The sequence below is a fragment of the Podarcis erhardii genome, assembly GCF_964252035.2.
Source record: "Podarcis erhardii genome assembly, chromosome: 9".
Lineage (NCBI taxonomy): Eukaryota > Metazoa > Chordata > Lepidosauria > Squamata > Lacertidae > Podarcis > Podarcis erhardii.
In genome coordinates this window covers 80,632,282-80,654,154 of record NC_138512.1, presented here as the reverse complement: position 1 = coordinate 80,654,154, position 21,873 = coordinate 80,632,282, and the positions used below count along the sequence as shown (strand labels likewise).

The window sequence follows — 21,873 nt, the reverse complement described above, 5'->3', positions numbered from 1 at the left end:
AACCAGATGGGCAGGGTATTATTATTTAATAATAATAATAATAATAATAATAATAATAATAATAATTTTATTAACAACTTCTGGAGGATTTTTGTCCCTCCGTGGACCACCAAAGACCCCCCCCAGCCAAGCCTGACCCAGATGACTCGGTTAATAATAATAATATTATAATAATTTATTATTTGTACCCCGCCCATCTGGCTGGGTTTCCCCAGCCACTCTGGGCGGCTTCCAACAGAGATAAAAAATACACTAAAATGTCACATATTAAAAACTTCCCTGAACAGGGCTGCCTTCAGATGTCTTCTAAAAGACATCTTATGTTATGTTTGGGGGGGTCTCCAGGAGCCCCTGTGCCCCCCTGCCCTTCTAAAAGACATCTTATGTTATGTTTGGGGGGGTCTCCAGGAGCCCCTGTGCCCCCCTGCCCTGCCTTGCCCAGGGTGTCAATTGTGGGGAAGTGCCCCCTGCCACTCACAGGGGCTAGAAACCTGTCTGTTGAGAGCATTTGGCCGATGGGGCTGCCCCCTCCTCCAGCCCCTCTGCTGCCGCCTTCTGCTGGGGTGTGGCAAGTGTGGGGCTGGGGTTTGGGGCCTGCCCTGTGGCCGGGGTAAGAGTTACGGCCAGCTTCCCCACCCCCCAGCGAAGGGGAACAAAGGCTCTATTATCTCCCCTGCCAGGGACTTCCCTCTGCGCATGAGGAAAGAGATTCCGCAGCACCTGCCCTCCTCGCCCCAGGACCAAACTTCCGGGATCTGAGCCCAGCCTTGCCCCACATGGGACTCCCCGCCCAGGTCCTGACCTCTGGATCTGGGGCTGTCTGTGGTGGCCACCGACCCCCGCTGGCGGCTGCCCTCCTTTCTTCTGCCAGGGCTTACTATAGAATTGTGGAGTAGGAGAAGGGGTCCCAACGGTCATCTATCCCCACCCCATGCAACACAGGAACCCGCCTCCGTCTGAGACCCCAAAGAGCCACTGCCAGTCCGTGCCCACAGTACAGAGCTGGGTGGGCTTATTATGACTCTGTACAATAAGGTGCAAAGTTAAACTACGGAACTCCCTCCCACTTGTGTTTGGATACTGCTTGCGGGTTTCCCTTTGGGGCATCTGGTTGGCATAGGCACCAACTCTAGGGGGCTCTGGGTGCCAGGGCACCTACAATTTTTTTGCGTCAGGTGCTCAGCACCCACACTGCAGGCCTCCGATATAACTTCCGGTTTTGACTCGCGCCAGAGCCCTGACTCGATCTCCCTGGCGACGTCTGAGGCCGCGCCAAGCCTCCCAAGATGACTTCTGGTCTAAACTGGGCGTTGCGACTGGGGTCTCGCGAGGACTTGGACCTGAGCGAGGCCTTGCGAGGCCTTGGAAGGGCAGCTGCGCCGCAGCCGACATAATGTGACATCGCCACGTCATGTTACGTTGCCAGCACCATTGGGCACCCATAACCTGGTGCCCTGGGCAGTGCCCCTGCTGGTTGGTCACTGAGAACAGGTGGCGGAATTAGATGGGCTCCCTTTGGCCGGATCCAGCAGCCTCTCCTTATGTTCTTAGGATGCTTCCCAGGCCCAGGCCCACCCAGGGCCTTTGGGTGCCAATGCTTTTTTTTTTTTTTTTAAATTAAATTAATTTTCCAGAACATTTTTTGAACAAACAAACAAACATAAATCTCAACCGTATTTAAACCAAACTTAATAACATTGTTAAGTGACTTCCTCGTATCCCCCTGGTTGAATTTCATTGTATATCATTTTAACAGTTTTCCAAAACCAATATTCTTATAAAATTAACTTCATCAGTTAACATCTTTCTTTCTTTCTTTCTTTCCAATTCAGCATTAAACATATCAATTCATCACATTACATATTTAAATCCTAAGCCTATCTGGTATTTGCAAGCTTTTCCAATTAATTTAACTTAACATATTTAACTAAGTAGTCTTTAAATTTCGGTCATTCTTCCTGATACTCCTCTTCCTTCTGGTCGCGGACACTTCCAGTCAGGTTGGCTAGCTCCGAAAAATCCATCATCTTCACCTGCCATTCTTCCACTGCTGGAACTTCATGTGATTTCCAATTCTTAGCTAACAAAATTCTCGCTGCAGTTGTGGCATACAAAAACAATTTGACATTTTTCCTGGGGCAATTCCAAACCTGTTATTCCAAGAAGAAAGGCCTCTGGTTTCTTAATAAATGCATATTTCAACATTTTTTTCAATTCATTATAAATCTTCTCCCAGAAGTCTTTCACCTTGGGACAAGTCCACCACCTTTGGGTTCCAGTGCTTGGTGGCGTGGAAGCCTGGACTTCTATCCAATTCCCAAAGTGAGGCTTGAAGACTTTGCATCCTCTGTTTTCCGTCACAATTATTTTTTGCACACAGCCGTCGGGCAGCGTTTTCAGTCCCGTCCAAAATCAACGCCGACAATGTTTAGGCAACACGATGACGATATACATACGTAATAGACAATCCTTATAGAATTCTTTCAAACAATAACAAGTTCAAAATGAAATCTTGGACTCAAAGTCTCTGAAAGTCTTTAAATGAAGCAAGGTGCCAAACTTTGTACGATGAAAGATAAGCTTTGGAGCTTTGTGTATTCAGCAAATATAATGTCCAACCCTGAACAGAGATTCCGGATATGGACAACTGATTTGTAGAATTCTTCGTCAGCGTGGTGGGAGAATATGGAATTGTTTCATAAACTCATCTTATTTTACATGAATATATGTGAATGAAAATGTCAAATGCTGCAGTCGATATCCAGAATCTTTCAGAGACTTTGAGTCCAAGATTTCATTTTGAACTTGTTATTGTTTGAAGGAATTCTGTAAAGATTGTCTATTACGTAGGTATATGGGCATCGGGTTGCCTAAACATTGTGGACGTTAATTCTGGACAGAACGGAAAACGCTGACGTTCTCTTTTGCAATACGGGGGTTTGTTTGGATACTCATTGTTGTACAGTGGTACCTTGGGTTAAGTACTTAATTTGTTCCGAAGGTCCGTTCTTAACCTGAAACTGTTCTTAACCTGAAGCACCACTTTAGCTAATGGGGCCTCCTGTGCGCCGCCAGAGCACGATTTCTGTTCTCATCCTGAAGCAAAGTTCTTAACCTGAAGCACTATTTCTGGGTTAGCAGAGTCTGTAACATGTACCGTCCAGAATTAACTGTACCGTCCAGAATTAAGGCGCGCTGCGTTCAGACATGGTCCTTCCTTTTATTTTTAACCCGCCTGAAATAACCGTTCCTTCTATTTCCAGTTCCCAGCCTGTGTGTGTTGTTGTTTGTGCAGCCAAAAGAGGGTCACATACTGTGCGCCAAAGGGCAGGAGAGGTGTCGGCAGGCTGGATGGGGCCCTGCCACTTTGGGGAAGTGGCGGAAATCTGAGGGGAGAAGCTCACAGGCCCTGTCTCGCCCAAAACGGTGATCAGCTTGCTGTGATTCCTGCATTGCAGGGGGCTAGACAACCTTAGGGGGTCTATGTCAATTTTACCATTCTGCGATTCTATGAGGACTGAGCATGCTCACTGGAGAGAGCCAGGGGTGTGTTTGGGGTGGAGTAGCACTTGACGCTGCAACATTTTGTTGCAGCTCTCACTGATCCTTTCTGCTCAGACACTGCAGCCTTCTTTCCCAGAGGCAACAGCAGACGTTTAAGGTGTTCTGGGAAGTCCCCACACAAGTCCTGAGGGAGCATTTGCATTTAGCCTGGAACAAGGAACCTGGCTGTGCTCCTCTTTCCAGCAAGTGAAATGCTTTCCTCGAGGTGATTAGCCATTTCCTCGTTAGATTATGCAACTCCCCGGGATGACAGCACAGCAAGGCTAGTGTTTCCCCGCATGTCTGTTTAAGACTTATTTATTTAATTTTTGCACTGTTTAAAAACAAACAAACCTCAAAGTGGTTTACAAAAAGGTAAAACAATATCAACAAAATTTGAATTACAGAGATAATTCAAAACATACAAACTTAAAATATTTTCAAACAAGTTAAAACTTGTGTCAAGTTTTTCAGCATCTGCAGAGGCTTGTCTAAAAAAGGATGTTTTTAGCAGGTGCAAAAAAGAATGCAGTGAAGGCGTCTGCTGGGTATCAATTGGCAGGGAGTTCCAAAGGGTAGGCACTGCCACCTTAAATGGTCGAGTCCTTACAGATATCCAGTTGGGTGTATTATGTGGCACCTGTCCCTGGGCCAATCAAAGTGGCTGAGTGGGCACCTTGGGGTCAGGGGATCTTGCTGGTCCCAAGTTGCTAAGGGCTTTATCGACTCATGGTAACTCCTCGAACTCAGGCCCGGTAGCAAATTGTCAACTGTCCGTGCTGACAAGGCCTCGCTCCCGCCAGCAATTGTGTGCCAGCGTTCTGTCTTGTGTCGTTCCCTTGAGAATTGCGACCGGCTTGGTAAACTCTGGAGGCTGGCAGCCAGGAATATGCCTGGCCTTTCTCGTCATTGATTTACGAGGCCTTGGGTTCACCTGAAGCCACACAGGGCAGACAAAAGGAAATGCGCCGCGCAGCTCACCTTAATTCCCTCTATTTCTGAAGTTCAGGAGCGAGTGGCAATGCTTCTGCAGCCAAAAGGCCACCGTTGCCACCCACGCACAAGAGGGAAGTATTAGCAGGCTTGGCAGAGCCCCAAAGTTGGCAGACGGACAAAGAATCGGAGGGGGGGGGAAGCACCTCAGGGTGCTGGGAGTCCCAAGGCAGCACTAGAGCCCTGCTGGAAAAGAGAAAGCAATTGTGCTGCCACCCTCCTGGTGGGGGGGGGGGTGAGTGCCCATGGAAGGGCAGCTGTCTTGGTGCCCATAGAAATGCTCTTCCTCTTAGCCTTAGTCACAGAGCGCAGCCTCAGGTTGCACTCTGCCCATGCCCAGAGGCTCTGTGCGCTCTCTTACTTGAAAGGTTCCAGGGCTGCGTCTTGGTGGTGCTGCAGGGTGGGGGCAGGCAGAACTCCTGGGTTCTGCCCAGCTCTCTTTGATTGACAGATACTCTGGGGGGGGGGGAGGAAGGTACCCTCTGTGCTTTCTAATACAAGGCCCTCGCAGGCAGACACATTGGAGCAATTGGCATCATCTGGTATCGTTTTTCAGGAGCCTGGGCATGTTCTAGGTAGTTGCACCCTGAAGCAGCGTCACGCGGGGCCTTTTTTGCATTGGCCCCGGCAGAATGAGGCAGCAGGAGAGCGGACTGTACCATTTCAGGCTGCAGGGGAGGAAGTCCCATTTTAAATACTCCCCAGTTTGAAAGCAAAACAAGCACAACTCTTTCAAGCTATGACCTCGCGACCAAAAGCAAACCTTGCACCTCGGGGTGATGGTTCAACTTTGGCTTGTCCCCTCTTGTGCCTCACCTTCTCATAGAATTGTAGAGTTGAAAGGGGACCCCAGAGAACATCCAGTCCAACCCCCTCCAGTGCTTGAATTCCAACTGAAGAACCCCGGACAAGGGGCCACCACCCAACCTCTCCTTCAAAACCTCCAGTGAAGGAAAATCCACCCACCTTCTGTGCTGGCCCCGGGGGCAACTCAAGAAACAGTCCAGGTCCAGTCCAGAATCCAAAGGTTCTGCTAGGAGTCAGTCCCAGTCCAACAGGGCCACGGCAGGACACCAGGCAGGAAACCAGGCAAGGACAGGCACAGGATCTGGCATAAAGCAATGTTGCTCCCGCAACCTGGGTCGGGGTCCGACAGCCTTCTATCTCTGACGGGGGATAACGGCTGGTCCTGATCCCCCGGCCACTCACCTCCCTGTCTCGCCCGAAGGTGAGCACTCCTCCTGCGAGTCCTCAGGTCTCTCCTTCTCTCAGACCTCAGTCTCTGCAGCTCGGGAGACGTCGGTGGGTGACTAGACCCAGAGGCTGCCTCAGCCTCCCCTGACCCAACCGGTAGTGGAGCAGCTGGAAGTGATGGCCCAGCTGGAGGCAACGAGGTCATCCCCATATCTGGAGCCAGGGCAGGCTCAGGCCCCTGACTTGGCCCAGCTGGTGCTTGTTGCAGGGGAACCTGTGCAGACGGGGACTCTTCAGGATCAGGCCCCAGACTTGGTTCAGATGATGCCTGAGGCAGAGGATCCGGTGCGGACTGAGACTCCTCCGTTTCCGAGTTCGAGTCCCAGGCCATCACATCTTCCAAGGGAATCCGTTCCTCTGCCAAACAGCTCTTACCCCAAGGAAATTCTTCCTGCTGTTGAGTTGGAATCTGCTTCCTTGTAGTTTGAATCCACTGGGTCCTGCACTCTGGAGAAGCACCAGAAAGCCAGCTTGCTCCAGCCTCCCTTTGGCGCCATTTAGATATTTCAGAGACTCATAGAATTGCAGGGGTGGACTAGATGCCTCCTGGAGTCCCTAACTCTCCGCTTCTGGGATTCTGTGAGTTGCCCCTCTTGGCATTGCTGGGCTTCCGAGTTGGAGAGAGTGGCCAAGGCAGGTGTGAGCCCCCCTCTCCTTTTTACACCGTGGCCCCCAGTTCTGGGCCAACAGAGAGGTGGAGCTGCGTCGGCCAGGTGGCAGGCTTGGCTGCGCCATGGGCATGCCCAGATGGCTCAGTTGGTCGAGCGTGAGACTCCGGATGTCAGGGTTGTGGGTTCAAGCCCCACATTGGGCAGGGGGTTGGACTGGATGTCCCTCAGGTGTCCCTTCCAGCTCTGACCCCTGGAAGCTTCCCAAAGTAGGCGGGCAACCCTGGTGCTGTGTGCGTAACCGGTTGGCACGAGAGCCCTGGAGACTTTGGAGAGAGTGGGGCGTTCTCCTGCTTGGCACCAAGCAGACCCCGTGGCCTCTGAGCCCATTCTGCTTGGAGGAGACTTTGCTGTGGCATTTTGCTTGGGGCGGGGGCATCCGTGCCACTCTTGGACTGCTTTGGTCGAGGGTCCAGGCTGAGCGGTCTCTAGAGCAGTTTCTGGGCTGGCTGCGATGCCTGCCTTGGTGCCAAGCTTCTCCGGGTGTGTCTGGCTGGGCATGTGGCCCTGGGCTGCCTGGAGCTCAGGGGACGCTGGCCAGCTCCCTGCCACGTGGGCGCAGGAGTGTGCCTGTCTTTTGTGTGAGTTTGAAATGTGCTGGCCCCGCTTTCCCCTCCTTCCCGCCAGGCCTGAGTGAGGGGCTGGCAGCCGGGCCGGAGTGGGAGGGCCGGGGCCTGGAAGAGGCGGCCCCTGGCGCAAGGGAGCAGGCGGAGGACGGCTCTTGTAAGAGGAGCCCAACCAGGAATGCTGGGCTGGAGGGGCGGGCGTGGGGCCAGGCGGTTTCCTGTCTATGGGGGGAAGAGGCTTGCAGCTGGAGCATAGGGCTCCCTGAGGTGCATGGGGGGCCTGAGAGGGAGAAGGAGCCCCGCGGAGGGGCAGGAGGTGAGAGCGGGGCCCAGGGGCAGCAGAGGGGCGACGTGGACACGCTCCTGAGGCTTGGGAAAGAAGGCGGGCAGCAGGGGGCAGCAGCAGGCAGGCCAGGGCACGGGTGGCACCCAGGGGTGACACCCAGGCAGGTGGTGCTGCTGCTGCTGCTGCAGAGATGGGGCACAGGACCCCCAAGGCCAAGGGGCTCCTTGCCTGCAGGCTCGCCTCCTTGTGGGGATGCCAGCTGGCTGGCTGGCAGGCTCCCCTCCTTTGTGAAACGGGGGGCACAGCCAGCGCTGTTGCCCTTTCAGGCACAGAGGCTGCTTGTTCTGCGGGTGGGAGTCTGGAGCCGCCTGGCTGGCATGAAAGGACGGCCCTGTTCTCTCCGCAGCTCGGCCGGGGGCGCAGAATCTGCTGACGGAGGCCTGGGCAGCGCCAGCAGCAGCAGCAAGAGGCCAGGAGCTGGGGGCTCGCTGCCCCACCCCGCCCCACCCCACAGGCAGGCTGGAGACCTCCGTTGCTCTGCACCAGCTCTCCGGGTGCAGACGGCACTGTGTTTCCTGGCGTCCGAAGCAGCCCCAGCCGTGCCCAGATGGGGGCCCTGCCAGGGGCCCCTGGCCCTGCCGCCCTGGGGCAGTAGGGGTGCCCCCAGACTTCCCACACCCCACAGAGGAGGCGTCGGTGAGGGAGAGGGCGCTGTGCCAAGATGCAGGACAAACTCCGCATTCTGGAGGACCTCAACATGCTCTACATCCGACAGATTGCCCTCAGCCTGGAGGTAAGGGGGCAGCTGGGCAGGACCTTGCGACCCGACGGGGAGGGGCTTTGCTTCAGGGAGGGGGGCTCCTTCCGAAGGGATGCGAGCTGTGTGAATGCGGAGACCTGTATGAGTCGGGAGTGCAATGTCCTTTTGGTCCCCAAAGGCAGCCGAGAAAAGATATCCTCAGAGTGCAAAGTTTGGAGTTTCCCCGAACTTGCGTTGTACATTTAGCGATGCCCAGTGAGGAGTGCCGTGGATCTCGGAAGCTGGCGCCCGCCTTGCTCAGCTGGGTAGAAACAAACAGATTGTCTTGGGGTCTCCTGGATGTTTGCCTGACGCTCCCCTGTCACCCAAATATTGGCACCCGTTTTCTCTTTGTCTCCGAGCCGAATAGGGAAGGGGGCAGGCAGGGTGGGGGGCGCAGGAGGCTGTGCCAGGACCCAATTCGGAGTGCAGTGGGTGCCCTCGACTGGCTTGCTGTGTGTCTCCACCTCAATGCAACGACATTACCCTGGCATTGTTCTCCCGATGGTTACAGTGAGTTTTGAGGTTGCCCCACTGAGACCACCTGCTGCTTCCTGGGCCCCTTTCCTGTGTGGCTGCGTCAGTCTTGGGGGGCAGGAGCTTCCCAGCGCCGGTGGGAGGGGGGGCACCCAGTCTCCCTCGGCTTGGCTTCCAGACAGGTGTGCCTTGTGGTGTTTCCGTGCTTTCTGGGGCTTCTGCTGGGAGTCTGCCTGGCCAGGCTGGCGTTGGGCTTGTGCCAGAGTCTGGCCTCACCCCACAAGCGGGGGTGTTTTTTTTGGGGGGGGGGTCTGGTGGCCTTTGGGGTTTGTCTCCATTTGCTCATCCGGTTTGGTGCAGCAGAAAGTTCCTTTGGCAGAAAAGTGGGACTTCCTGCCTGGGCCCAGCAGGAAACGGAGACTCAGAAGAGCCCCTGGGCTGGATCAGGCCAGACTCCTGTTCCCCCAGGGGCCAAAGGGAAGCCCTAAAGCAGGATTAGAGCTCAAGAAGCCCCCCCCCCCGATGTTTCCAGCCGCTGGGATTCAGGAGCATTGCAGATTCTGACTGCGGAGGCCGAGCTGTCCTGGCTAGGAGCCACTGACAGCCCTCCTGAATTTGTCCTCTTTTGAAGCTATAATCGCTGTGGCAGGGAGTTCCACAGTCTAACTCTGCGCTGCATGAAGGAGGACTGTCTTTTATTGGTCCTGGATCTTCTGTCAGCTTCATGGATTCCCCACGAGTTCCAGAGTTCTATGAGAGAGAGAGAGAGAGGCCTCTCTCCCCCCACTTTTCCCAGGCAAGGCATAATTTTATAATATAATAATAATTTATTATGTATACCCCACCCATCTGGCTGAGTTTCCCCAGCCACTCTGGATGGCTTCCAACCAAATATTAAAAACAATACAGCATTAAATATTAAAAGCTTCCCTAAACAGGGCTGCCTTAAGATGTCTTCTGAATGTCAGGTAGTTGTTTATCTCTTTGACATCTGGTGGGAGGGCGTTCCACAGGGCGGGTGCCACCACCGAGAAGGCTCTCTGCCTGGTTCCCTGTAACTTCGCTTCTCTCAGTGAGGGAACCGCCAGAAAGCCCTCGGCGCTGGACCTCAGTGTCCGGGCTGAGCGATGGGGGAGGAGACGCTCCTTCAGATATACTGGACCGAGGCCGTTTAGGGCTTTCAAGGCCAGCACCAACACTTTGAATTGTGCTCGGAAACGTCCTGGGAGCCAGTGTAGGTCTTTCAAGACCGGTGTTATGTGGTCTCGGCAGCCACTCCCAGTCTCCAGTCTATCTGCTGCATTCTGGATTACTTGTAGTTTCTGGGTCACCTTCAAAGGTAGCCCCACGTAGAGCGCATTGCAGTGGTCCAAGCGGGAGATAACCAGAGCATGCGCCACTCTGGCGAGACAGTCTGTGGGCAGGGAGGGTCTCATCCTGCATACCAGATGGAGCTGGTAGACAGCTGCCCTGGGCAGAGAATTGACCTGTGCCTCCACGGACAGCTGGGAGTCCAAAATGACGTGTCACCTTTTCCTTGCCTTCTCTCCAAGTCCCACGGCTGCAGCTGTTCCTCATAGGGCAGTCGATCCCGGATCCCTTGGATCCTTTGGGGTTCCCTTTCCCGAGTCATTTTCCAACTGGGCCCTCTCCTTTGGGAGGTGAGGGCAGGCAAGCTCTGCTTCTTTGCCCAACGGAGGGCAGAGAGAAGGAAGGAAGCCCTTCTTTGTGTTAACCTGTGGAACTCCCCGCTGCAGGAGACCAGTGGCTGAAATCCCCAGGAGGGGAGAGGGGTCCTGTGTTCGAATTCTGATTGCAGGTTTCCCGTTGGGGCATCTGTGAGGTTACAGGGAACCAGGCAGAGGGCCTTCTCAGTTGTGGTGCCCTCCCTGTGGAATGCCCTCCCGTCAGATGTCAAGGAAATAAACAACTATCTGACTTTTAGAAGACATCTGAAGGCAGCCCTGTTTAGGGAAGTTTTTAATGTTTGATGTTTTATTGTCTTTTTAATATTCTGTTGGGAGCCACCCAGAGTGGCTGGGAAAATTCAGCCAGATGGGCAGGGTATAAATAAATAATAATAATAATAATAATAATAATAATTATTATTATTATTATTATTATTATTATGTTTGGCCACCCTGAGCTGCGTGGGTCCCATTGGCCTGAAAGAACATGCTCTTCTGATGTCTTACTTAACGAACAACTTGATAGGCAGGATCCGTCCCCCTGGCTTGGCTCATTCTGGGCATCCCTGGCCTGTCAAAAGCCCTTGACCCAGACGGACCCCCCATCCCGCTGTTGCTCCCCCCCCCCCGAACAAGCCAGGTAGCCCAGAGTCGCAGACCTTTGAGGAGGAAGGACCTCCAAGGCTTTTGCCTTGTGCGGGCTGGTCTTGTCCCTGGCTGGGCCAAGGTGAGGCAACATGGCATAGTGGTTAGAGCACAGGACTACTGAGCTAGGATGGGGGAGAGGCCAGGGTTCGAATCCCCACGCAGCCATGTCACCGCATCTCAGCCTCCCCTCCCTCGCAGGGTTGTTGGGGGGGGGTGTCAAAGGAGGAGTCGGAGAACTCTGTACGCGAAAAAGGTGGGATAGATATTGTTATGTTCTGAGATGAATAGGATCCAAAATGCAGCAGTCTGATTGGTCCTAGAACAATATGCTCATAAATAGCAATAAATAATAATTGTCATGGTTTCGGCCAAGGCGCTTCCAACAAAAGGGGGGGGGATGTGAGTCGCAGGGAGCCCCTTCCCTGACCCCCATCTCTCCGCCCCTCTGAGTGGGTCGGTCTGGACTGGTTTCGGTTGTTGAGTGCTGAAGCAGCGGCACTCTGCTCATGCTCAGAGGGACTCTGTCGAGATCAGCTGTGATTCCTGCATTGCAGTGGGGGGGGGTTGGTGGGTCTAGATGACTCGTGGGAGAATCCCGGCTGGCCAGACTCCACTGCCTGGGGGGGGGGGCACATTGGCCAGACACCCCCCCACTCCAGATTTTCCTCCCAGCCTTCTAAATCCTCAGCATCTCTGCCATAATCTGCCGCAAGCTGATTAGCCCAGGCTGGAGGTCCGTGGAGGGGGGGGGAGAGTTTTGAGCCTCATGCCAGGCCCACCCTTTGCCCCCCCACCCTTTGCCCCCCTCCCAAAACCTGCCCCCTATCCTCGCCCCCATCAGTTTGCCTACGAGAGGCCCCCCCTTGCTCCATCCCTGAGTTCTGGGGTGCCTCCAGCCCCACAAAGGATGAAGAGCAAATGCCCCCCCATCTGCCCCCCCAAAATGCAACCCCTCTAACGGGACCCCTTCCCTTTTCTCAGCAGCCCCATAGAGGGGAAGGGGCTCCCAAACAGTGTAGGTTTTTTTGGGGGGCCTGAGAAGCAGCTCCCCACCCTCCCCTTCCCCACCAGACCCCTGCTTTCCCCCTCCCCATTTTCTTGAGGGGGGGCAGAGGAGGCCAGCCCAGCTGTCCCCCCCCCAACCCGGCTATAAATAGGCAGCTGGTGATGTCAGAGTTTCCTCAGCTGCTGCGCCGACTCTGCCCCCCCCTCCCCCTCCAGCTGTCACCCGCCCCACTGCCAGGACCGCCTTTGCCGCATGGGGGGCCGCCGGCTAAGTTAGGGGGCGCCGGCATGGAGAGCGGCAGGCTGGCCAAGGTGAGTGGCTCGGGGGGGGACGCTTGGGGGGTGTGAGGAGGGGAGCCCCCCAGGAAGAGGCTGGGGTTTCCCCTTTGAGAACCCTGGAGGAGGCGGGACCCCCCCGCCCATCTCTGCAGCTGGCATGATGGAGGGCATTTCTTGCCAGGGGGGCCCCTCCCCCCCCAAGCTGCTGGATTTTTTTGCTGCTTCACGGCCCTTCAGGCTGGGGGAGGGAGGCGGTTGAGGCTGGGTTTTTTTGGGGGGGGGTCCGTAGCTGTAGAGACAAGAGGGGGGGTCTCTGCATCCGGCAGGGGCATTGTGGGAGGGGTCAGTCGCGAGAGGACCCCCCCTCACCCATACCCAAAGCCTCCGAGGCAAAAATGGATGCTAATGGGATTTCCTCTGGCCTGGGCAAAAGGCTGCAGAGAATTGGAGAGTTGGAAGGGGTCCCCCAAAGGACATCTAGTCCAGCCCCCGGCAACGCAGGGGAGAAGGAAGGAATTTGCCCCCCCCCCCGATTGTATCCCTCTTTTCAGATCTCTCCACCCCGTCCGTGGTACATAATGTCCATTGCGCAAGGGGTGGGGGACAAGAGCCTCTGCCCCCAGAGCTTTCCCTGTTGAACCCGGGTTTTTCAGCAGAGCTCGGATGGCTGCCTGCCACAAGTGCTTTAGTTGGGGTTGCTGCGTTGGACCCAATGACCCTGGGGGTCCCTGGAATTCGATAGGTCTACTGTGACTCTGTGCATGTTGAGGGGGAGGCACTCTGCACAAGCTCAGGAACTTCTCTCCGTTTACAGAGGTGGGGCTTTGCATGTTCTGAGGCCGAGCTCTCGCCCTGACGGTGGGTTCCGGGGGTCATCAATTCTCACTCAAAGATCGGGGGTCTTCCTGGGTGGCGGGTGGGAGACCGTGGAGCCTGGTATTTTTTTTTTCGGTGGGGGCACCAAACACAGGAAAATGTTTTCCTTTATCGTGATGTATTTTAATATATTATAACAACAACAACAACAACAACATTAAAAAATATTTAACAGCAGCATGAAGGTGTTTTGGGAAATTAACAGTCAGGAAGGCGGTTGATTCTGAACACCCCCAGGCATTGTTTTGGGCGCCGCCTGGAGACGCCCCCCCAAAAACCCCGCTTTGGCTCCCCAGAGGCTGTAGACTGGGGCAGGTCAGCTTTCCCTTGCCCCACAGAAAGGGCCCAACGTTTTGAGCCTGTGAGAGGTGGGGAGCGCTCTGCGCATGCTCAGAGCACTCTGGCCGTTGAGAACAGGGGCTGCTTCTCTCCTCTCACCCCCCCAAAAGACACACAGCTGTCACAGAAGCTGAGTCCGGGGGGCGTTTCTTTCTTCGTTTATGGGGCACCCTCTACCTCCACTTCCCAGTCCTGTCCCAGGCCATTTGTTATGGTCCCAGGCACCATAACTGGAGGGGGGGGGGTCAAGCAGCTTGGAGCTCCTTGGAGGAGAAGTGGGATATGCCTGTGATAATAAATTTTCTGGCCCATATAGGACCAGTCTGGAGAGTTAGCCTTGATGTTTTCATCCCCAAAAAGTTTTTTATTTGAGTTTCCACTGAAATGCGGCTGCATTTTAATGTTTTATGTTGTATTTTAATCTTTAAGCTTGTTTTTAATTTGGTGTTAGCCGCCCTGGTCTTGGCTGGGGAGGGCGGGGTATAAATAAAACTTATTATTATTAATGGGCTGCATTTTAATGTTTTTATGCTGTATTTTAATCTTGTTTTTTTAAGCTGTATTTCAATCAATTGTTTTAGATTTGGTGTTAGCCGCCCTGAGCCTGGTCTTGGCTGGAGAGAGCGGGATATAAATAAATTTTATTATTATTATTATTATTATTAATAAATGAGTGGACTGGGGTTCTTGGACTGCCCCCCCCCAGCTTCATTCACATGCTCCCTCCCTTTCCTTTCTCTCCCCCCCTCGCAGGGCACCGACATCCAGAAGAAGATCGACCATGAGATCCGCATGCGCGAAGGCGCCTGCAAGCTCCTGGCGGCTTGCACCCAGCGCCAGCAGGCCCTGGAGGTCACCAAGAGCCTGCTGGTCTGCAACAGCCGCATCCTGGCCTACATGGCGGAGCTTCAGCGCATGAAGGAGGCGCAAGTCATGCAGCGGATGGCCAGGCGGTGAGTGAGGTGGCAGGTGCGCGGCGCATGTCTGCAGGAGGGCCAGTGCGGCCCTGGGCCAAGAGGAGGAAGAGCCGGGAGGAGGAAGAGCCTCAGGGCTGGGCCAGCGCTCTGCACATGCTCAGGAACGCTCTGGGGCTGAGGTCTGGCTCTGGAGGGTGTTAGCGGAGAAATTTGAGGGCTCCCTTGGACAAAAAACAAGGACCCCAGCCAGGAAGACCAGAGCAAAATAGCAGCCAGGAGGCTTGGTCTTGATTGAAGACTGTGGTGACAGGACTCCCACCTGCCACCAGGTGGAACAAGATGGAAGCCCCAGACAAAAGAAGACCCCAACTTTTATTAGCTGCTAATCCCCATGTTAGGGACGCGGGTGGCGCTGTGGGTTAAACCACAGAGCCTAGGACTTGCCGATCAGGAGGTCGGCGGTTCGAATCCCTGCGACGGGGTGAGCTCCCGTTTTCCGTCCCTTTTTTTGCCCACCTAGCAGTTAGAAAGCACGTCAAAGTGCAAGTAGATAAATAGGTACCGCTCCGGCGGGAAGGTAAACGGCGTTTCCATGCGCTGCTCTGGTTCACCAGAAGTGGCTTAGTCATGCTGGCCACATGACCCAGAAGCTGTACGCCGGCTCCCTCGGCCAATAAAGCGAGATGAGCACCGCAGCCCCAGAGTCGGCCATGACTGGACCTAATGCTCAGGGGTCCCTTTACCTTTAACCCCTATGTTACACACCCCAAACTACATCACTCATACGTCACGGTTACATCATGAAAGGGGACCCTGCCCCATTGTTCCCCTTGCCCTCCACCAAACACCCCTCAAGTGTAACAAAAAAGATATTTATATTTCCCTGTTTCCCAGCCACCTTTTGTCTTCATCAGGGTTTGTTATTTCTGGAACGGCTACCTGTCTGGCACTCAGGTATCAGGAGGCCAGGGATTATCCCTCAGGCAGAGGGGCTGCTGAGTAGCTGAGCTCACATGTCTAGATGAATTTCTGAAGTTTTCCCAGTGAGCCAGTATAGAGATCCATTGATCAGTGAATTCTTACATTTGGTATCGTGCAGCAATGGCCCTTTGAAAAATAGGAAGGAACTGTGATGAAGTGTTTTGTCGGGACAAAAGCGATGGTGCTGGTTTTGGTAGTGGGCTGCATGTGCATGATATCTGCTGGAGGGGCAGCCCCCCCAACCTATACATAAATTCCTGCAACAATGGAGAGCTAGGGGGGCAGCATGGAGAGGAGCTGTGCACCTACAGGAGCGCCCCAAGAGCTTTGGGTGGGACTGGGAAGGGGGCTGCCTTTGACGCCCCCTGGGTTGTCCAAAGGGGCCGGATTCGAGGTTAGGCTGGCCTCTTCCGGGGGGGGGGGGCTTCCAGCGGCAGAAGAGCCTGTGGGGGAATCTCTTTTGGCGAGGGAAGTTTGCTCAGCCTCCTCTTGGGAGCAGCTGAGTTGGCCTTTCCCAGGAGGCCTCTGGTGCGATTCCTGCGTTGCAGCGGGTGGAGCTAGATGACCCTTTGGTTCCCCTCCAGCCCTACACTTCTCTGAGATTATGACTGTTCTTTTCATTCTGACTATCCATTCCTTCTGCTACCACCTACTTCTGCCTCTTTTCTGAATGAGGCACTGCTCCTCTCTTAATCTACCCCTTGGGCTATTAAATCTGTTTTAATGGTGTGGGTATGATTCACGGATGAAGGGGAGTATTATATTATTATTATTATTATTATTATTATTATTATTATTATTATTACAGTACTGGACTAAAAGACCACAAGGTGATACGCAAACGGAAAAACAGTATTGAAGTAAAAGCAATTGACAATATCAAACATACTCAAAAATGATTTATTGTATTTTTAATATTTTGTTTGGAGCCGCCCAGAGTGGCTGGGGAAACCCAGCCTGATGGGTGGGGTATAAATAAATTATTATTATTATTATTAATTATTATTTAATTAAAATCTGCATGCTGCCATGAAACTTTTAAAAAAATAAATAGTAGCATATGAATCTTCTAAAATAATTTTTTTAATGAAGAATGCCACTGATGCAGTCGTTCTGCTTCCCCACATCCTTGGGGCTGTCAATCAAGAGTGTAGCTGAACTCTCCTGTGATGCTGGAGTGGGGTTTGGGGGGGGGCAGGCGGTGTGTGGGGGGTCCTCCCTGTGTCTCTGACAGCCCTTTCTCACCCCCTCAGCCCCTCAGACGCTGGTCCCATGGACGACCGCCTGCCCTGCCGAGGCAGAGTCTGCATCTCAGGTAAGGATGCTGTGACCCACCTGGCCGCAGGTGCAGCCCAGCCGGACCCCTTCCAGGCCCAGAGCCCGGTGGGAGAGGCAGGCAATGCAGCCCGGTCCCAAAGGAGAGCTGTTTTGGGGTGCAAAAATGAACTTCCCTCTGCCCAAATTCCCACATTGCCGGGGGTTAGACCAGATGACCTGGGGACCCCTTCTGTGATTCTATATTGCCCCTATAATTGGCTTTCAAGAATTGTTACTGATTTGTAAAGAATGCTTGAGGCATGTTCTGGAGGAGGCCAAAGGCATATCCATGCTTTAGATCAACTCCCAGACAGTTTGTTCCCAGTGAAATAATCACATTATTCAGAATACAGCAGCTTGCACGACCCGCGAAGGGTGGCGATCAGGCAACAAAATTCAAAACGGTGACAATTAATTGCACATGCCTCCAAAATCCAATTTCAGCTGTTGAATTTAATTAATTCCACAAAATGGAAGCGCTTGATTCCGTCAGACCACTTTTCCTTTTCTAAAAAATTGCTTTATTAGTTTTAAAAAAGAAAAAACTGTCAACAAATGAAAAACCAAAGGATAATACAAATTGCAAAAAGTAAATAGATTTCTTACAATGCTTATTCCATTATGACTTCCAGTCACACCCTCAAGGGTTCCAAGTTTCTGTTATGTAGCACACTCTTCGTTATCACTCCCGTCTTATCCCATATCCTTATTTTTATAAGATTTTCTTTGTTTCTACCGGGGTCCTGCTAAGCCTGCCAGAGAATTCACATTTTTACAATGCTCTTTCAGATATTTTCTGTAAATATCCCACTTCCTAATAAACATTTGGTCTATATTATCTCTAATTCTTCTCGTCATCTTTGCTGATTCTGTAAATTCTAATAATTTTGTCTGCCAATCCATTTTGGTCAGGATAGAGTCTCCTTTCTAATTTTTGGCTACTAAGATTCTTGCTGCCATATTCTTCATATTTTGGGGAATATCCATACCTGTTTTACCCAGGTTTCCCCCCCCCCAAAAAAAAATAGATTTTAAACATCTTTTTGAGCTGATTATATATCTTGAGTCCCAAAATTCCTTTATTTTCCTACAATTCCACCACATGTGTATCATCGCTGGACCAGTTTTCCAAATCATTCGTGCCTGCAGGGGCCCCTGCCACGTCCCTGCCCCTTCGTGGCCCCCACTTGGGGACCCCCTGGCTTAGATGTCTGGGCCCCCACTATGTTACCTGCAGGCCTCTTCCTGCCTGGACGCATTTGGGGAGGCAAACAAACCCTCTTTATCTCCTCCTCTTTCCTTTTTTAAAATTTTTATAAATACATCTTTATTGGTTTAAAATACAAGCTTACAATAAAGGTAAGTACGACAAAGTTAAACACAGAAAAGGGGAAAAAAGAAAAAAGAAAAGGGGGGGGAATTCTCCACATCAAAAAGTACAAAAAGTTTAACTATTTAGTTAAATATGTTAAGTTAAATTAATTGGAAAAGCTTGCAAATACCAGACAGGCTTATGACTTAAATATGTAATGTGATGAATTAATATGTTTACTGCTGAACTGGAAAGAAAGAAAGATGTTAAGTGATTAATTTTATAAGAATATTGGATCTGAAAAATCGTTTAAATGATATACACTGAAATTCAACCAGGGGGATACGAGGAAGTCACTTAACAATGTTACTAAGTTTGGTTTAAATACGGTTGAGAATTATGTTTGTATGTTTAATTTTTTTTTTGGAAAATCAATTAAAAAATTTGGGGGGGAAAGTACAAAAAGTTTAAAAGTAACAAGAAAAGAAAAAGAAAATAACAATTAAAAGTACCAGATATTTATACAACATCATTGGAAGCTTTTCACAGAAGACTTTATTAGATAAGACATGATATTGTATCTCCTCCACTTTCCAGACCTCCGGATCCCACTGATGTGGAAGGACACAGAATATTTCAAGAACAAGGGCGGTGAGTCCTTCTTGGTGGTGGCCCCTCCGACGGCGCATGCCTTTGCTTCCTGCGCATGGCACCTCTGGCCCCACGATCTGAGCCGGGCACCCGGCTGGGCGCCTCCTCTCCAAGCCAACTTCTCCCCCTCTCCCTCCCTGGGCCTTGGGGGGCTGGCTGGGGCTTGGGGGGGTCCGAGAGGCACGGGCGCCACCTAAATGCCCCTCGTTCCTTGGCAGAGCCGCATCGCTGCGCCGTCTTCTGCCTGCTTCAGATCGGTCCGGAAATCTACGACACGGAGATGGTGCTGGTGGATCGGACCCTGACCGACATCTGCTTTGAGAGCACCATCCTCTTGTGAGTCCCTGCCCCACTGCCTGCCCCCTTTGGGCAGAAACCTGGGGGTCCCCATGGCCGTGCGGGAGGCAGCAAATCTTGGAAAAGGATCTGTGCGGAGAAAGGGTTGTTTCTCCTTTCCCCCGGAATCTTTCAACGTTACAAGAGTTGGCTTTTTAAAAGTGGATTTTGGGGGCTCTGGGTTCTTTGGCATTTGGCGGGGGAGAAACAGGTTTTTTTGTCCTTTGGGGGTCCGGAGATCTGTGGGGGGGACGACCCTGGGGGGCAGAAAGAGTTGGCTGGCTCAAACAGGTACTTAAGTGATGCATAGAATGATTTTTCAATTTCGTTGTTCTGTATGGGACAATGACAATAAAGATTATCGTATCATATTGTATCGGAAGGGACCCCCCAGGAGCCATCTAGACCAGGGGTCAGCAAACTTTTCCAGCCGTGGGCCGGTCCACTGTCCCGCAGACCTTGTGGGGAGCAGGACTATATTTTGGAAAAAAATATGAATGAATTCCTGTGCCCCACAAATAAACCAGAGATGCATTTTTAATAAAAGGACACATTCTACTCATGTAAAAACACGCTGATCCCTGGACCGTCCGCAGGCCGGATTGAGAAGGCGATTGGGCTGGATCTGGCCCCCGGGCCTTAGGTTGCCTACCCATGATCTAGCCCAGGGATATCCAACAGGCTACTGGTAGATCCCCGTGAGATTTTAGTAGATTGCGGTCGATCTCTAGCTCAACAACATTGAGCTGAACTCCTTAAAAATGGGGCTTTCCTTCCCAAAAAATCTGAACCCCCGCAAAACCGGGAGTAGATCACTGCCAGTTTTCAATTCTGAAAGTAGATTGCAGTCCCAACCACGGCTGAAGAATCCCTGGTCGGCTGAGAAGTTGTCATATAATTTTCTTTCCAAATGTACAGGTGAAACTCGGAAAATTACGTAGAATATTGTGGAAAAGTTCATTTATTTCAGACTCATCACATGCAAAGCATGTCAAGGCTTTCTTTGTTATAATTGTGATGATCATGGTGTACAGCTGATGAAAACCCCAAATTAACAATCTCAGAAAATTAGAATATTCAATGAAATCGGCAAAACAAGGACTGCAAATAGAGCAATATTAGACCTCTGAGAAGTAGAAGCATGCACATGTACTCAGTGCTTGGTTTGGGCCCCTTTTGCATCAATTACTGCCTCAATACGGTGTGGCATGGATGCTATCAGCCTGTGGCACTGCTGAGGTGTTATGGAAGACCAGGAAGCTTCAATAGCAGCCTTCAGCTCTTCTGCATTGCTCGGTCTCATGTCTCTCATCTTTCTCTTGGCAATGCCCCATGGATTCTCTACGGCTTGACATATCTCGCTTTGTGTGTCATGAGTCTATCTCATATATTTGTTGTTGTTGTTTAGTCGTTTAGTTGTGTCCGACTCTTCGTGACCCCCTGGACCAGAGCACGCCAGGCCCTCCTGTCTTCCACTGACTCCCGCAGTTTGGTCAGACTCATGTCTGTCCTTCCAGTGAGCACTCAGGGCTGATTTCCTTAAGAATGGAGAGGTTGGATCTTCTTGCAGTCCATGGGACTCTCAAGAGTCTCCTCCATCACCAGAATTCAAAAGCCTCCATTCTTTGGTGATCAGCCTTCTTTATGGTCCAGCTCTCACTTCCATACATCACTACTGGGGAAACCAGAGCTTTAACTATACGGACCTTTGTTGGCAAGGTGATGTCTCTGCTTTTTAAGATGCTGTCTAGGTTTGTCATCGCTTTTCTCCCAAGAAGCAGGCATCTTTTAATTTCGTGACAGCTGTCACCATCTGCAGTGATCATGGAGCCCAAGAAAGTGAAATCTCTCACTGCCTCCATTTCTTCCCCTTCTGTTTGCCAGGAGGAGATGGGCCCAGTGGCCATGAGCTTCGTTTTTTTGATGTTGAGCTTCAAACCATATTTGGCGCTCTCCTCTTTCACCCTCATTAAAAGGTTCTTTAATTCCTCCTCACTTTCTGCCATCAAGGTTGTGTCATCTGCGTATCTGAGGTTGTTGATATTTCTTCCGGCAATCTTAATTCTGGTTTGGGATTCATCCAGCCCAGCCTTTCACATGATGAATTAGTTTCATATATTAGTTTCACCTTTTAAGTTGAATTACTGAAATAAATGAACTTTTCTACGATATTCTAATTTTCCAAGTTTCACCTGTAACATGCTGTCACCTTCCAGTTCCATGCCCTCTCCCGTGCTGTAAATTGTATTTTATATTCCAAGTCCCTCCTCAGGTGACCTTCTGGGCTGCCTGGGAGCGCCCCCCTTTCACGCCTGTGCTCCCCGCTTTGTCTCCCCCCAGCACGGAGGCCGGTCCAGACTTTGAGCTGAAGGTGGAGCTGTACAGCGCTGGCCTGGAGGAAGACTCTGTCCTGGGCAGCACCCCCAAAAAGCTGGCCAGCCGCCTGAGCAGCTCCCTGGGGCGCTCGTCCGGCAAGAGGGTCCGTGCCGCCCTGGACGGGGTGCCCGGGAGCCCCGTCAGCAATGGGGGAAGCAGCCCCTTCCAGCTGCCCGCCCCCAGCGTGGCGTGAGTATCCTGGGCCCGACGCCCGGCTGTCTTCCTCAGAATTCGCACCCGCTGCCCGCCCCCTCCGGGCTCACCCGCCTCTGCTTCCTTCCAGGGGCCCCAAGTACCAGCTGTTGGCCTGCACCACCCTGCGCCTGGCCCACGTCCAGGACGCCTTTCGCACCCACGACCTCGCCGTCACCGGGAACGGTACTTGGAGCAGGGTTTGGGGGGGGGTTGTTGGGTTTGGGTTTGCGGGAGCAGGAACGTTCCGAAGTCCAGTTTGGCTCCGTGGGTTTTGTGCAGACACGGAAAGAGATCCAAATTGCGGGAGTCAGCTAGTGGATGGGCGGCGGGGGGGGGGGGCAGAGGGTCCCCCATGTGGGCAAGGCAG

At 52.3% G+C, this 21,873-nt stretch overlaps 1 protein-coding gene across 5 annotated transcripts in view; it reads left to right on the top strand.

The window, feature by feature from the left end:
• RTKN (rhotekin) overlaps positions 1-21,873 on the top strand; it is a gene marked incomplete at its 3' end in the record, with an annotated part of 37,178 nt that overhangs the window by 2,502 nt on the left and 12,803 nt on the right. For 3 of the 5 annotated variants that reach the window (XM_081876919.1, XM_081876922.1, XM_081876923.1), the window contains exons 2-7: positions 14,175-14,374; positions 16,573-16,634; positions 18,546-18,599; positions 18,818-18,935; positions 21,276-21,500; positions 21,595-21,689. In XM_081876919.1, the coding sequence (XP_081733045.1) occupies positions 14,175-14,374; positions 16,573-16,634; positions 18,546-18,599; positions 18,818-18,935; positions 21,276-21,500; positions 21,595-21,689 (754 nt within the window). Of the gene's footprint in view, positions 1-7,176; positions 7,341-7,716; positions 8,104-12,135; positions 12,240-14,174; positions 14,375-16,572; positions 16,635-18,545; positions 18,600-18,817; positions 18,936-21,275; positions 21,501-21,594; positions 21,690-21,873 lie in introns of those variants that run through there. The other 2 variants (XM_081876920.1, XM_081876921.1) reach the window with 2 other exon arrangements.